The 17372-nt window shown below is 40.7% G+C and overlaps 1 protein-coding gene across 3 annotated transcripts in view; it reads left to right on the plus strand.

Annotated features, from left to right (window-relative positions):
- LIN28B (lin-28 homolog B) overlaps positions 1-17372 on the plus strand; it is a gene marked incomplete at both ends in the record, with an annotated part of 88861 nt that overhangs the window by 32145 nt on the left and 39344 nt on the right. For all 3 annotated transcript variants that reach the window (XM_081998338.1, XM_081998340.1, XM_081998339.1), the window contains one exon: positions 16963-17147. In XM_081998338.1, the coding sequence (XP_081854464.1) occupies positions 16963-17147 (185 nt within the window). The remainder of the gene's footprint in view (positions 1-16962; positions 17148-17372) is intronic.

A 17372-nucleotide genomic window follows, 5' to 3' on the forward strand; every position in this document is an offset into this window, starting at 1 on the left:
CTTTGCTGGGCTGTTATTACGTGGAGCACTGCTGGAGAACTTTCTGTCACTGCTCTGGCCATGAGCTTACTTGGCTGATCATACATAGCTGGTTCTGTGTCCCTTTCACCAGATAACAAATGACTTTGCAACTGGTTTTGACTTTATATGTGATAGGCCTTCATTCTGTATCATATCAGGTAATGAGAATGGATTGGATAAGTGTGTTATTTCCCAGGAGAAATACCTGTGGCTTAGGTGTCTGTAAGTACATTCACAGTGTATGTGTCCTCTGACAAAAAAAAAACCAGCCTATTTTCCTTCTTCAGCCTTTGGAAGACAGGGCAGAGGGATTGTTAGTTTTTAAAAGCTGCATCCACGGGACAGCAGTCAATCCCCATTTTTACTCTCTACAAAAGCTTTTCGTTCACTTTAGGTTATGTCATTTGAGAAAAAATAGGTCTTAAGCTATGCTGGGATATCTGGTGGTTTATACTTTAATTCTCTTCTAAATCAACAGCTGAACTGAAAATAGGTACACTTTACTGATACAAGACTAATTTGTGCATCTTCAGCTGTTCCTAGTTTTAGTTGCTTACAGGAGAGAAGCCTGAGGTCTTGAGTCTGTGGAGAATCATGCATCTCCCAGGTCTGTATCTGGTTTTATGGTGTCTCTTTTCTATGCATTTAAATGTCTTAACTCTGCCACGAACTATCCCCCTCGCTCTGTAAGTTTCTCATGGTTGTTGTTAGCCTCAGGGACTTCATTCTCTGGAAACACAGAGGGTGATTAATCAAGCTAATTTGTGTTAACTTTAAAAAAAAACAAACAGTCTGCCTTGAATTTTGTGTAGTCTTGACTTTCTCTTTTCTTGTTAACATTTTTTTGGAATTTCTTATCTCAAAAATATCTTGCCTGTCTACATAACAGACATTTATGCACCTGATTACTCTGAAGAATATTCCTCTGTCTAAAGAACAAAGCCAGCCGTAAGAAATCCCACATGGTATATGAACTGCAGAAACTTCACAGGTGACTAATCACGAACATAATCTTATGCTTTCCTTGCATTCTTAAAATAACTATTCACATGACATAGTGGTCATGTCTAAGTTGGCCTGGGAGGTGCAGAAATACTGTGTGGCTGTAAAGAAAAAAGCTGTTTCACTAATTTGTCCTTAAGATCCATTGAATTGAAGGGGCATGTGTTTAAGAAAGCGAGATAGATTCTGTAGGATTGGCCTCAAAATGATTCACATATGTTCAGCTGAACAGACATAGGAGAGTCTCCTAAGTTTTGTGTTGGGTTGTTTTTTTTCCCGTGTCACTCTCCATGAGCACATTTGGCTCATGAGCAGAACGTTTACTGAGCCTGCATGGTCCTATAAGACCATGTTATATACCTGTATCTTGGAAAAGGCGGTTGTTTGTCTGTCATCACTCTCCTGTGCGAGTTTTTCGCTGGGGTGTGGAAGCACACTCTGAGTACGCTTCAAGCTCACGGTGTCGTCTCCTGACGGGCTGTGATCGTGTGGTGGTGCCTGCCGGGTACGTTGCTGCACAGCCTGCCAAGTCTTCACGCAGTGCTTCTGCAGCCTCATAGCCGCACTGGGATTATCATTGTGTTCTCTGACACTGAAAAGGTGGTGCAGAAGCTTTGTTGTCATCTCCCTGCTGCGTAAGGTGGTGATCGGCTTCTGGAATTAGTACAGTACTTCTTTGTGGATACAGACATCAGTAGTGTATTTTTTGAACCTTTAGAATAACGAACAAGCAGATTTATCGGGTTAAATTTGTCAGCATAGTGAACAATGCAGGAAGAAATGCAAGAGCTCTACCACAGAACATTTTCTTAGACTGTGCCTGTCTAATTAGATACACATTTATTGCGTTATCCAAAATTGCTGGAACTTTTTTTCTGGAGGAGGTCTTAGACTTGCTAGGGTATCAATACTTTCTTTGTCCTTCGGTCAATGGAATTCTTATCTGCTCATCTGTTTATGCCTTTAATTCTACATGTGTTTTATAAGACAAAATGAGACTCTCCATTGTTCATGTTTCCATCTGGCTGAGACAGGCAGGTCTGGCCCCAGCTCATCCCTGTGCACGCCCTGTACAAACCCGGGACTCTCAGGCATCCTCTCTCGTGGCAAGGCGGGGATGTGCAATCCAAATCTGTGTTTCTTCCCTGTCACTGTATGGAGCCTGGATGACTCCTGACAACCGGTAGATCCTGCTCATCTTTCTTATCTGTAGCAGTTTTGAGTCTCCACCTGAAGGTGGAGATAGTTTTTGACTGAGCGAGCAAAATTAGACCCAGCTTAAAAAGTAAGCGTGTTCTCCAGCTATCCAAGCCTGGTGGAAACAGAGCACAGTGTCTACTCTGTGTTCTCACCACTGGTCCTTATATCTTTTCTAATTCTATGTTACAGTACTTTCAGGGTCTAATTAAGGTCTAAATAAGCAGTCTTTCTGATGGGATTGCCCCTCATGTTGATGACAGTCTGCTTGCTGCTACTACATTTTTGGGAAGTGGTGTGATATTTTTGGGGATTGCAGAGGAGAGTAGTAACAAATCTTCCCTGAGGATTCACCATGTTCCTACTCAAGGTTTTCAAGTTATTTCACATAACAATTTCATCCGCCATCTTCCAAAACTACATTTACCAAAAGCTGAGTTATTCCCACACATAGATAGTTTTTCAGTTTTTCCTGGCAAGTCTGCTTCACTGCATCTCCACAGCTATTTGTAGCTATAACTTGAGAGTCGAAGACTGCACAAATGGATGTTGACCCTTGCTCAGGTGAATCTACTGGTACATCACAGTTCGTTTAACCAGAGCTTGAGCAATTGCTCAGTAGCCTTCCTTCCCCTGTGCCTCTTCTCCCAATTCTGCTCGCTTGCTCTCGCAACGGGATTTCTCTCGGAAGCTGCTGGTGCAAGAACTGCTGGTCACATGCATCTGGTATAGGTACTGCCTGGATTAAAAAAAGCCTTTGTGGTTAAATACTGCAATATACCTGTTCCCCATAGCATAATATGTGCAAGAGGCATTTGCAGAACTCAAGTTACTGGCAAGTAATTTTCTTCTGCCAGCAAGAGCTTTCTAACTAACGTTTTATTATACTTTGTAATGGGCAGCTTGTGTGGCCCCTGTTTGATTTATCTATTTGATCAAGCTAGGTTATGGAGTTGGCTTTAAATTACGCTTACGTTTGCACATGCACACACGTGCGTGTACGCATGTATATAAACTGTGATAAGAGAAAACTGAGTTTGTACAGTCAAGGAGGAAAAAACTTAGAAAATACTGAACCTGAAGTTGCACATACAGCTGCAAGACTAACCGCTTTTTATTCCTCTCACTTTAATTTGTACTTACTTGATTTTTTGATCACCTGCTACCCACCCAACATAAAGCGTCGTGCTTTCAGCTACAGATGGCTGCATCTTACATGGTACCCAGAAAATAAATGTTGGTGTGAATATGGTGATACGTCACTGAAAGGAGTCTAAATAAAGAAATAATACACAGAATTTATTGTTTCCCACAGCTCAGCTGTGTTTCTTGCATCATAGTTACTATGTGATGTACCTCTGATTTTTAGCCTTTGGAGCTTTCTCTTTCAAACAGTCCCAATAAAAATGGAGCCTGGAATTTGTTTACTCCTGGTATTAAGAGCAAACAGCTCAGGGAGCAGACAACTTTTATTTGAGCCATAAAGGAATAATATAGATGGTAGAGATTTCAGGCTGTATTTTTTTTATCATAGGTTTCAGGTTTTTGGGGGTACTGAGCTGTTGGAGGTGGGGGGCAGCTTTCTGTGATATTAGGCAGTCTGTGAGACCACCAGACCATTGCATAAATGCAGCAGCTAGACTGAGTGGAAACATAAATATGTTGTAGTGAAAAGACTTCAATTTTTATACAGTTCTGATTTTTCTCCCATATGAAGTGTAATGTTATGAGGAGGAAAAGTCTTCAGCCAGAACTGAGAGGAATAAAATCATTGCGTAGAGGACTTCTAATGTTAGTACAGGTGGGTACAACAGAAGTAAATTTCTCAGAAGTTAAGAAAACGTAACTACGGTAAAGCCAGTGTCCCTGGACTTGCGGTACCTTGGCCTGGAAAGAATATCTGGAAGAGAAGATACTTACTCGTCCTTTGTGCTCCCTTCGTCAGCCAGGATCTGTACCCTCAGACAGGCAGCGGAAGCCTGAGTGTGCCACGTATGCCACCAGTGCCCCATGAAACAACGTGCTTTTAGTATTGAAAGAAGGACAGGGGAGAGTCTACAGCTTAAATCATGGTATTGAAAGATATTACTGGGTGATGCAGCTAAACCACAAATGTGTGTTTGGAAGGATTTCTCCTGTGGAGTATTTGCCTTATCACTGCATTGGAACTAGTCACCTGCCTGCGTTATAATGTGTCTGGCATGTCTGAGGTGTAACCAACCCACAAAAGCAAACAAATTCAGAATTAACAAGCTGATACTTCTGGATCTGCTCTCCCCCATGAGTGTTGATGTGAGCTGTGTCAGCAGATTGTAGGAGGAAGGACTTGTCCTTAAGGAACCCCTTTGTGTCTTCCTGCCGCAGCTGGTCTGACCCACTTTCAGGAGGCCTCGGAAAACATTTACATTCTTTGGCAAGGCATGCTAAAATTAGGGTATAAAAATGACAGATTCAATATTGGAGTCTTAAATAATATTTAAGTAGTCTTGTGTAATCTGAGGAGAAGCCAACATTACTGTCATTTGATTAATGCAGTTGTATGTGTGATATTCCAGTTTTGCAATCACTTGCTCAATAAATACAATCATAACTATAGTTATGTTTAGTAAAAATAGTAAGATTTTTTTTAAAGATTTTAAAATAGTAAGATACTATTTTAAAAGTAAAGCTTTTTTTTTGAGCATTTCTGAGTACTTCCCCAATACCTATGCTAATAAATTTAAATAGTTTATCTTTTACAGCTAAAATCCTTTGTCCTCTTCCATAAAAATCACTTTAATCTGCTTTCTGTTTACATTAGAAGGGTTTTGCCTTAAATGCTGTTTTCTCATTTGTATCACTGTAAATTCAGAGGTGTTTCATTGAAACATGGGACGTGTCCTTTGTAACAGATTATAGCTTATCCTTTGATAACAGAAGTGGCTCCAAACCAACCATTTGTGTCAGCTTTTAAAATGCAGCTGTTCAGAGAACTAGGTCACAGTAAAGTTACAAATTAAATACTCTCACAAATAATAATTTAAAGGTGCTGGTAAGTTCAAGTTACTTTTCGAATCAACACTTATCTCCTTCTACTGCTGTGTATTTCTAAAAAATTATTTAATTTGAAGTCACCCACTCATTTCCTGTTATGTCCAGACCATGTTAGACATCTATTACCAGTTTCACTGCTCTCTAGTACCTGAACTGTCATGTATTTAGATGATCTGCCACTCCCTTCCCTCCAAAAAAGAAGTGATAAGTTTGAAGTATAAAATAACCTTGTGCTCATTCTTCCTCCAAGACAATAGTGTTCTTTTATTCAAATATCTGAATATTTATTCAATACTTGTAATTCTCATAAAATTGTATCTAATTAAGGAGTTGTCAATTGTCTCTAATGAGGAGCGGCTGAGGGAACTGGGGTTGTTTAGTCTGAAGAAGAGGAGGCTGAGAGGAGACCTTATTGCTCTCTACAACTACCTGAAAGGGGGTTGTGGCGACGAGGGTGTTGGTCTCTTCTCCCAAGTAACTAGTGATAGGACAAGAGGAAATGGCCTCAAGTTGTGCCAGGGGAGGTTTAGATTGGGTATTAGGAAAAATTTCTTTACTGAGAGGGTGGTCAGGCGTTGGAACAGGCTGCCCAGGGAGGTGGTGGAGTCGCCATCCCTGGAAGTGTTCAAAAAACGTGTGGATGTGGCGCTTCAGGACATGGTTTAGGGGACATGGTGGCGCTGGATTAATGGTTGGACTTGATGATCTTGAAGGTCCTTTCCAACCTAGTGATTGTCTGATTCTGTAAGATATAGCTGACTATAAGTTGGTAGAACTGATGGGATACTAGATTACCTAGTACTAGATTTTAAAAATCGAAATATTAGTAAGTGTATAGTCTGCTGCACAAGAATAGCTAAGGAAGATTAACTATAACAAAAATGCATAGAAATGCTTTTTTGAACTTGAATCATAAGTCAGATATTGTTAATACAGTATAAATGTTTCTGTTTAATTTTGCTTTTATAGTAAAGGGAAAAGTGTTTTGGTTTTACAGTATATATATGTTGTGAGAATAACTACAGCTTAAAAATAAACAAGCATAAGTAAGAATTTCAGCCTATTTATCACTTCTTTGCTTTATGAGCAATGACATTGGAACTCCACCAATTTTTTCAGATATTTTTGTGCGCATGGTGACTTTGATTTTAGTAAACAAATTTTCTAACCAGTATTTGACTTTTGTGTTTCACTTATATATTGGCATTTTAAATAAATTGAATTTAAAAAAAAATAGTAAATGTAGGTTCTGACCTGCAAATGATTTAGCAGTGTCAGTGTTTTGCCTGTTGGTAAACCATGCCTTCTTGTATTATTTGTGCAGGACCTTGCACAATGCAACATGAGCCCTTGGTGGGAACCAGTGATACCTGTGTCATAAAAAACAACATTTGCCCAAAAGCTTGAGATTAGTTCCAGAGAGGTTTCTATTTACAATATAATGGATTTTTATCTTGGGATTGTTTAGGGCATAGTGACTCCCAGTTGGCTAAAATATCATCCATGCTCATTTACTCCCTCACTCCCTGGCTCGCAGCAGCTTTCAAGCAGCTTTCTTCTCTCTCAAGAATTTGAAGATGCTATCGAAGCATGGAGGGGCTTTGCACTAATGCAGCTGATGGTAGTTTTCAGAAAGCATCCTCCATAGCAGGGGTTTTGGGTTCCTGAGGTGAGGACAGTTCTTTGGGATCCAGCCTATAGGTAGCTGAGACCAACCAGCAGAGAAGGAGAAGGCGGCAGTTGCAGGGATGAACTGCTATCACAGTCCAAGTCAGGACTGGGCTGTAAACCCTCGTTCTGCTTTCGGAACTTGAGCGGCTCCTGTGCCTTCGCAGCCTGGGAAGAGAGGGCAGTTGGCTCTTCTGCGGCTTTGGGATCTCATAGCTACTGTTAACTGTCAGCCACTCCTTTTCCATGGACCAGTTTTAGCTTGAATCATCAGCCAGGCCATTGCCCCAGCCTATTCCTTGTAGGCTACTCTCCTGGTTTCAGCTGGGATAGAGTTATTTTTTTTCATAGAAGCCAGTATGAGGCTGGTGTGTTGGATTTGGGATGAGAAAATGTTGATGACGTGCTGATGTTTTGAGTTGTTGCTGAGCAGCCAAGGACAGTCCAGCTTCTCACACTGGCCTGCCAGCAAGCAGGCTGGGGGTGCACGGGGAGCTGGGAGGGGACACAGCCAGGACAGCTGACCCAGGCTGGCCAAAGGGATATTCCATACCATATGACATCATGCTCAGCATATAAAGCTGGGACGAAGAAGAAGGAAAGGGGCAGGGGGACTTTCAGAGTGATGGTATTTGTCTTCCCAAGTAACCGTTACGCGTGATGCAGCCCTGCTTCCCTGGAGATGGCTGAACCCCTGCCTGCCCATGGGGAGTGGTGAATGAATTCCTTATTTTGCTTTGCTTGTGTGCGGCTTTTACTTTGCCTATTAAACTGTCTTTATCTCAACTCACGAGTTTTCTCACTTTTACTCTTCTGATTCTCTCCCCTGTCCCACTGTGACGGAGTGAGCGAGTGGCTGCGTGGTGCTTAGTTGCTGGCCGGGGTTAAACCACAACAGCTGCCACCCATGATCTTTTGGCATGGTGGTCTTTGGCATGGTGGTGGCCCTTCTACCACCCTGTCCCCTGCCCCATTAGATAGTCAAGTTGATGAGTTCCAGCATGATCCAACCACCATCCTCTCTTTTACCTTCATCCTTCTCACCCCACCGTCCTACCTCAACTTACCGCTCCCAAGTAAGACCTGTTCTGTCCTGGGTATGCATTAGCCTGTTTCTATCAAAACAACCCAGCTACCCTCTCCCCAACCTACTGTTCCCCAGTGGGTCTGCTGAGCTGTTGGTAGCTACCTGTTGCGCCGCGCTTCAGGAAGGAAGAGGCAGGTCGGTACAATCAGGATATATTTGCCATGAGCATAGGGCGACCTGAACTGTCTTAACAGGTTTGTGACTCTCTCTGTACTGCTGACTTGCTGAATCATTTGTATGAGATGCCTTTTATCAGTGTCAGCCTGTGGCTTCTGTAGTTGCCCGCAGCATTAGGCATTCCTCTGTTTACTGGCAAGACATGAACCACTGTGTTTTTTCATGTAAAGCTGGGATGCAAAAAGGTAGATGAACCTCTTTCTCAGTATTTTCCTGGTACTATTTTTCGCTACTGGTATCCAATTTAAAGGTCAAAGACAGCTTCCCAGAGATGGATGTTAAGGGTCTGCAGTAAGAAAACGTGACTCTCAAGCCACTTCTATGCAAGGGGAGGAAAAGGTGCATGTGCAGAAAGAGGTCCCGCTACACCTGAATTAGCAGAGCATGATCTGGGCCTCATTTTTTTAAAATTATATGCAGTCTCTTGGGATGGTAGGAGGTGGTGAGGGAGGTGCATAGGAAAGCTTTTTGTAGCTAAAACATCTCCTGGCATAGGGGATTGTCATTCCCATGTATGGGGTTGTATAGAGGAGCGCAGAAATGAAGCTTATAGACATCGTAGGGCAGGCAATGAGAATAGAGGTGCTGCAGTTGTTTCTGAAAATGTGGTTAACAACACCAGAAAGTTGTAATAAATCTGGAGGAAACTGTGGTTTAGTTTTAGGTGACATAACTCTTCCATTGAATCTGTGCTTTCTACCAGAGTACCTTTTCAATACTTGAAAAATAGAGCAAACTGTGTGGGTTGTATATTGCGCCTTCCTGTGCTCTTGCGCTTTCACCTGTGTTTATGGGATGATCTACATTGAAATCGGCTGATTTTTAAATTTGTTAGGGGAGACCAGTGTTCCAGTATATTCAGCATATTTCTCAAAATGAGTGAATCGTAGTGGTACTGTGTTCTGTGCTCACTATTAAACTCATGGCAGAGATGCCAACCAGGAGAGAGCTCAACCACATTCATCATGCAGGTTTCAGTGCATTTATATCCCTTGTAGAAGAAATGAGAGAACTGGACTCAGTGGCATTCATGGATTTTCTGGTGGCCCACACTTTTTTTTCTTCCTTTCCCCCCCCCCCCCGCCTTTGCCAGAGAGAGGCAGGGGAGGTGGGGGTGGAAAAAAGGTCTAGGACTCTGTGTATTCCTGGTAATAGAAGAGCTACAAGAATGGCTTGTTTTGACCTCTGCCTGGGAGGTTTGGGTTTTTTAACCAAAAGGAGGCTTTTCAAGCCTATTTTTCAAATACTCCACCTAAGTGGACACTACAGAAGTGTGAAGCTCACCATTGTAATGAATTTTTCAGTGGAAGAGGTACACCGTGCCCACAGCCTAGCCATGCTGGTTTTCTTGCCAGTTGGAAAGTTTTGCGCTTGACACTTCACTAAAATGAATTGAAAGTCAGGGTGCCTTGGAGAACCTGTTCATCTGCACCTCTGGCCCTTGTCTCATGAAAAAAGAAAAAATGAAAAAAACCCCAGTGCCTTCTCCCAATGAAAATAGAAAGAGGATAATCCTCCCTAGTTAATGATTGCATAAAATATCATGTCCATTTGTTCCCAGTTTATGTAGAAAGAGCCTTTGGGTTTCTGCAAAATTGCCTTAGAGCAGAGCAGAGTTGTTTGATGCTTCTCGGTGGGTGGGCTTCAGAAGGTATTACAAACTGTCTGGGATTAATGGCATGGTTTCAGGAGATCAGTGAGGCGATGTAAGCGGCAAGTTGGCAAGGTGCTGCATAGGACAGCCTTACCTGCCGTGGCTGCACACACGCGTAGCTTCTTTTGAGGAAGGTGGTGGTTTTTCGATTCTGCATAGAACTGCTTCGGGGAGCAGAAACGGCAGAAAACCTGACATTACCAAGAAGCGGTAAACGTTTTTCTTCCTGAGTCAATGTGAGACTGAGGTGGGGGAAGAGGAACCATCCCTTTGAATTGACTAAATTAAGTCCTAAAAACTGTATCATGTGCCTAGCATGACTGATGAGAAAATACTTAAACTTAGAAATGGGAGAAGAGGCCAGCTTAATTTTCACACCTGGTATTAAAGCACAGAAGAAGGAAAATTTTGTAAATGAGAATTGCACATGCAGTAGCACAAATGGTCTACACAGAGGAAGGGCAAAAACTAGTAGCAGAAGATTAGTTGTGTAGGTGCTACGCTAACAAAAAAATATAGTTACTATAGCAAGAAAAGAGGGTGAGGTCAGGGAGGAAAAACAAATTAGATGTTTATTATCCAGGCTCTTTTCAGTAATACACGAAACTAGAGCAGCTGGTGCTGAATATGTAACCAGATATAGAGGCAGCAGAAACACAGTGAAATTGCATTCGTGGCCTGAACACAAATACTGAAAATTATGCAGAAAATTAGTAAGGCGTCGTGAATGAAGTGGCACCACGTAAAGAAACAAAAACAGTAGTATGGACACAGTAAGAGTCTGTTTGGTCAAAATCACTTTGGGAAGGAATTATGAAAAACCTGGTTTAGACCTCTAGCTTAGGATTTATATAGAGGCAGCGTGTTAACAATATTATGAGAGAGGAATACTAGTAGGAATAGTAACATTATAGGTAGGCTATGTAGCACGCCAGATTTATATTTAAGCACAAATGATATTATAATGATGTGATATTTCTGTACATGACAGTCAATAGTTTTCTTACCGCAAGAGTAATTCAGAATAGAGTTGTGTTATTTTGGAGTCGGAAGGAATTGCTGACCTTATACAAAAACCTGATTGTTTAAAAAATGAAGACAAAACATGAACGAGGTTAATTTGGTGTAAGTTAAATGGGATAATAAAGTGTCAATAACGTTTTTTTTAAGGCGAACATTTGTTAAATTAGGAAAACTCTTCAGTGAACATAGGTGAGCTGAAGTACTGGAGGCTTAAACGGAGAAAAGGTTCAACTTGATCAAGTAAAGGAATAGGAGCGTTGTGGGAAATTACATAATCCTTCTACTAGAGAACCTTCTCCTGGGAGGGATATTGGTAGAGAAAAGGTAATGCGAAAGGAAGGAGGACCAGATTATCAAAGGAAGTCACTTCTTGGAAGTTGTGGTGGGAAAAGAACTGAAAGTATTAAGCTGAGTTAGAATTTGCTTAAAGTTCTCCAGAGTTAAAGAGGTTAGTAAAAGTTTCTTGAGACATAAATAAATTGGGAAGAAATTCTTTTGTTGTATAGGGAGGGTGGTTTTGCATTAGAGAGATCCTTTTGTTCACAAGCTAAATAAATACCTTTGCACACTTCTTGGTAAGAAGAGTAACAGTGTGGGGACAGCGAGAGGATGATGAATGGAAACAAGGTTATGAACATGACTACAGTCAAGGTGGAAATTCAAGACAGAGACAAATTCCAAGTAAATAAGGATGTGAAATTGCAGTGTACCAGCTGCATTGTGGTAACTGCCTAACTACCAGTTCTTTCCCTACTTGTAAAGTTACTTGCAGTAGCTCACCCTATCTAATAAATGTTGTGTACATGTAATGTACATGGATTTTCATTGCCTAAGAGCTGAAGTGCAAATCTTTGAGAAATAAAGTGGTTTATAGCTTTATTTTTAAAGTAAAGTTATATTATGTTGAGCTTTAAAAAAAAAATTTTGTAATACTGTAGATTTTTCTTTTTTCGTAAAATATTAAGGAACTCATTCTCATTTCAAAAGTTGCTGTTTCCACTGTGTATGCCCTGGAGCTCGTTGAACCTTTCTGTGAACAGATTTAGCTCACTGGAAAAACAAAAATCTATCCCTGTTTCCTCTTCCTCTTATCCTTCCCCCCCCTGCTTTTTAAACTGAGTTTGTTTCCTGTCAGATTAGTGAGTTAAATTGGCTTATGGGGAGGACTGAGAAGTGCCAGATTTGGTGCAAGATAAGCCTCTAGGAGCAAGAAAAAGCCCTTGAGGTCAGCAGGAGCAATGGCGAGTTGTCTTATGGGTGCCTGGCCTTCAAATTCTGTGTTAGTGCAGCAGAGTACGCGTCGCTCTCAGAGGGGCTGTTATTCAGCGTAGTGGGGTTTTTGTTTGTTTTAGCATTCTGCCTGCAAAAACACAGGATCTTCACAAACCTCCTGAAAATGGACTTTTGGTAGACAGCAGAAGTCCTTGCGGCAGGACTGGTATCATGCAGCTGATACTACTTTGCAGCACTTCCCCCAACATTTGCAGTGTACAACGGTTAAATTCTGGTTTTGATCTAATGCAGGTAAGAGCACTAGTGCAGATCCAGCGTGAGTTGTTTTACTTCTGTGTCCACTTACTCTGTACTCTTGCTTTACTCAAAGGTTGCTGGCTTTTGATGGAACTATATGAGACGGTTTTGGAGAGAATTTCTTACGATCTTCAGTGCAGCTGGGCTTCAGGATATGTTTTCCTTCATGTTTGGATTTAATCGTAGATAATTTTGGAGGGAAAACCATTTTCTTACTTTGGGAAACCCAGCATACTGGTGGCATCTGGTTATTGTACCAAGTCAATCACCAGATAAAAAGGGGCAGAAATGAGAGATACAGAAAATAAACGATCCTAAGCAGAATGTCACTGAATGACTTTTTTCTCCTCCACTAAAGAACTTAATGTCTGTGACAGCAGTTGTTCACAACCCGACTAGAAATTGCAAAGTTGTTGTGAAGAGGCACTTACTGGGACCCTGTGCTCCCTTCCCTCCCCAAACGTTAATAAAAGTAATGCACACGTATCAGAGGCGATCGGGCCCCTGTAATGAGACTTAATTCCAAACTTCCTTTCTTTTGTAGAGCCCAGTGAGAGCTCTAAGCCCTCCCTGACACTGCCCAGGAAGTGGTACTTTTCTCTGGGACCATCTTGCTAATACAGTTTATATTTGCTACGTTTTGATTTTTGTATCATAGCAGGAAATGCTTTCAAAGAACTTGTGATCACAGATTTTTCCACTCTCATTTTTTTGTTGTTGCTAATACTCTTATGAAATTGCTAGCATTTTGGCCATTGCTTGTGACGGAGATGTGCGATACTCTATGTTGTAGGGTAAAATACCAAGAGATAATAGGATACCTATAAAAAGAAAAATAGAAATGACAGTCAAGTTAAAAAAAAAAAAAAAGAAAAAAGCTCTAGTCTGAAATCACTGTATTGACTGCTAATAAAAACAACAGCAAAGTCTCTGACAGCTGAAAGAGAGAGAAAGGAGGAAAAGCATGTTGCTTTTAAGTTTTTCCCTTTGTTCATTGGCGGTGTGCCCATACACCCCATTCAGGGCTCTAGAAATGGTTCACTGACTTGAAACACTGGCTGCTTTTAATTGTATGGGTTTTATTTCTTTAAGTAAGGTGAGGAAAATACTGAGCTAGGTCTCTCAACATTAAATTATCAACTTTACAGACATTTTTTGTCCAACTCTTCAGACAAGTTAAGAGGGATTCAGGTTTTAGATTTGTTTTGCTGGTTTCCAAATGCCATTTTTTCACTATGGCTTTGAATTGTTATTGCACCCTCAAAGAATCTCACCACGAGCTGGCTAACAGCATAGTAGTATACATTTACACAATAAGTCAAACAGCACAAAATCTATCTCATAACATTGAAAAGCTGTTGAGGTCTATTCAAGGAGAGTACTGTGCAAGTCATTTGGAGTGTGTTTTTCAGTATTTTCTGTTGTTGAAAGTGCTTGGAAAAAAACAAACATGCAAAAAAAGTACACTTGCATTATATGTGATTTATGAAAGCATAATTGTCCCATTACTTTGGCTTATAAATATATTTTAAAATCCCTCTTGTAAACATAGTGCTTTGTTTGGAAATAAAAGTTCTGTTGCTGAAAGTGAAATGAGAGAAATAAAAACATTTTAGAGTACTAATAATGCCTGGTTTTAGGTTGCATTTTAAATAAGTAATTCTTTTGAAGAACAGTAGAAGACTTTATGTTATGTGCATATCAGATGTCACCCTTTTGGTATTTGTTTTATAACAGTGAAACTCAGAAAGGAAAATGCATAAGTCTTGCTGATACTTAACTGCATCTTCATTAAGTTGTAGTTAAACAAAAAGACAGAAACATCCATGCCATGTTCAGTATTACTGAGAAATAAGGGCTTAGGTTTATCTGCTTGAGGTTCCCCTTGTGGTTAGCACCCATCTGTGTTGTCATGGTTGTCTAGTTTTGGAACATTGAGCTGTGTGTTTTAGTTTGGGACAAAATACATGTTGTTCAGTTCTTTCCCTTTAAGAAGATTGTCCCTGGTGGCTGCTGAAGACTGAAGAGGTGTGGATGGACCTAGGGATGGATTCGTGCCACAGGCAGAGTCTGTTGTTTCAGTTGATGAGTGGTGGTGTCTTCTTTGGGCATATTCTGAACTTGGATGTTTCTTCATGGTGAGAAAGAACCCCTTATTGCTATACAGACATTTAAAAACGGAGGGCTTGCTTGAAATAATACTGCCTTCCCTGGGTGGTTTGTTTCATTGGTTTTAGAATTGCTGTCTTCCAGTTATACTAGTGAGAAAATGTTCCTAATTTCCTTTTTTATACCTTATATTTTCATTTCAAAAAACAGCCAAGTTTCTGATTCAGGGAACAGATACTACATATTTCTTCTTTCACATGTGTCCACCCCCATACTGTCCCCTCCCTTTTTACATAGCGCTTACCTAGAAAGTCAGCTCTTCATCTCATGCTTCACACTGTTACAACATTTGGTAGAAGAGGCACGCGTGCTAGAGCTGCACAGCTGGATAAGCAAAAACAGCCTTCGTCCTAACCAGTGGAGCTGTGCTCTTGCCTACTTTTGGCTGCTGGAAAAATTATGAGCAACCGAGTCCCTCTGTCAGACTGGCATTGGTAGTGTCTGGTTGCATTACGGATGGTTGCTGCCGGGTAGTCAGTGAGAACTCAGCTGGTCCAGTACGGGGGTTTTTAGAAGCAAAGATGCCTGAGCTTTCACATGGTTTCATTAAAAAATATTCCCAATTATTTTATAATTTTTAACTTAGTCTATTAGTGTTGTGGGAAATGGACTTTGTAGTGATGTCCCTCTTTATAAAGTCAGGGAGAAGGTAAGTAGCATGGGTTCCCCTGGGATAACTCCGCTGCAGAACCAGGAACTGGAATCCTGTTTTCCAGTCTCATTGGGTGTGATTCAGCTCTGGATTAAGATATCTGAATCACAGAAAAGTCTAGATTGGAAGAGACCTCTTGAGATCCTCTGATCCAGCCTTTTGCTGAAAGCAGGGCCTTGGATTAGGTTATTCAGTGCCCTGTTAAGCTGAGTTTTGGCTATTTGCAGCAAAGGGAACTACACTACTTCTCTGGGCTTCTGTGTTTAAGTCTTCTCATAGTGAGCAACTTCTCCGTATGTCTGGATGGAGTTTCCCCTGAAGCGGCTCGGACCTGTTGCCTCCTCTCCTGTTCTCCATGCATCGTTGTGAAGAGACCAGCTCCCTCTTTGGGAACGAGCTATGAGCTCTGTAGGTGTCAGTTCTTTTGCTCAGCTGAAATAGTGTCTTGGTGCTGCAAACCTCCCATACCCATAACATGAATACAGGGAGCCCATGTCAGGGATTGCCATCTGGTTTGAATGCGTTCCCTCGTTGCACTTGTGGGTAGTGGATGTGACTTACAGTCGAGTGTCGCTAGGCTCTTTTTGACGTGTGACTGAGTGGGCTGGCACCTGCAGTGATGATTCCCTTCTCGACTCCATGGTTTGGCCAAGTGAATGCTGGAGAACAGAGTAAGAATCAGTCAGGTTAGATTTTTCTCTTTGAGATTAAGAGTTCATGAGCAAACGAAGAAAACACGTTTCATAACTCTCCTGCAAAAACTACAAGTGTTTGGAAATTGATGGATTTTGTGATATTCTCTGTGAGTCCAACCATGTCAGTCATGTAATGTGCAACTTTTACAACAAATGTTTAATGCAACCAGTGTCTATCACTTTATCTTTTCCCCCCAAAAAAACTGTCGCACTTAAGTTGATGATCATTTTATTTAAGAGTTTGATTCATCAGATTGGTCCTGGGATGTAGACTTATTATTGTACATAATTAATTAGGAATTGAGGTTAAAATTTTCATTGCATCGAAATCAGTGGTAAGCTCCTGTTGACTTCAGCTTGTCCAAGTTTTTGCGGCTACAGTGTAATATCAAAAGATTTATCGGTATTTATTTCACTTGCCCTGATGATAATAATTTCCTTTTCTGTGAATAAAAATACAAATGTGTACCTACATCATGCTAACTAGGTAAGATTTTTGCAGTAGTGAACAGAAATTTAGCAGCTCACTAGGGATATTTGAATTGCCCATTTCAGTGGACTTTGTTCAGAGGGCCTTCCTCCTGCCTCTCGTGCTCATTGTATCTTTGATTCATTTTTCAGAGCAGCAGAGCCACGACTCAGATATAAGGAATATAAACTGCAACATTTTTGATTATAAACAAATTAGCTCTCTTTCCATTTTGTTTAAAAAGCCTTTTCGGTTCCCAATGCCTGTTAAGACAGAGGTTTTAAGAATACAGCATTTTCTCTGCTTCTTACATTTATAGCCTTCATCACAGAAAAGGAAAATGTTATTTCAGTTTTGTTGATAATGAAAATAGGTTTTTGCTGTTTGTTTAGTGTTGAATAGTGTTTTCAGTGTATCCAGGACTATAATCAGTAGTATCGTCTGCTATAGCTCATGCAGAGGAAACTGTTATTTACCGTGTCTGTGTTCTAGGATAGTAGACAGGATAATTTGTCCTGTTGATTATGAATGTAAATATTGTTTTTAAGGCAATGGTAACCAAGAGTATATTTTTCCTATTTACAGAGCAAGCTTTACATGGAAGGATTTAGAAGCCTAAAAGAAGGAGAACCAGTGGAATTTACTTTTAAGAAATCTTCCAAAGGCCTTGAATCAATACGGGTAACAGGCCCTGGTGGGAGCCCCTGTGTAGGAAGTGAAAGACGACCCAAAGGGAAGACAGTACAAAAAAGAAAACCAAAGGGAGATAGGTAATTACCTTACTTTGCTATTCCCCCCCCCCTTGTTTTTTCTTTGCAAGTTTTTCTTGAAATTATGTTTTCAGCATTTATTAGTTTGTGAAAGGAAACCCTTCTATGTAAATATGGCTTTTACATGTAGCCTCGTGATTTGATTAAACTTGTTAAGCTGTATCAATACAACTACATAAATTATCCACTTGATTGGTTTTACTTGAGAAGGATTTTATTGAATTA

This window comes from Phaethon aethereus, assembly GCF_964289735.1.
Source record: "Phaethon aethereus genome assembly, chromosome: 3".
In the NCBI taxonomy this organism is placed as follows: domain Eukaryota; kingdom Metazoa; phylum Chordata; class Aves; order Phaethontiformes; family Phaethontidae; genus Phaethon; species Phaethon aethereus.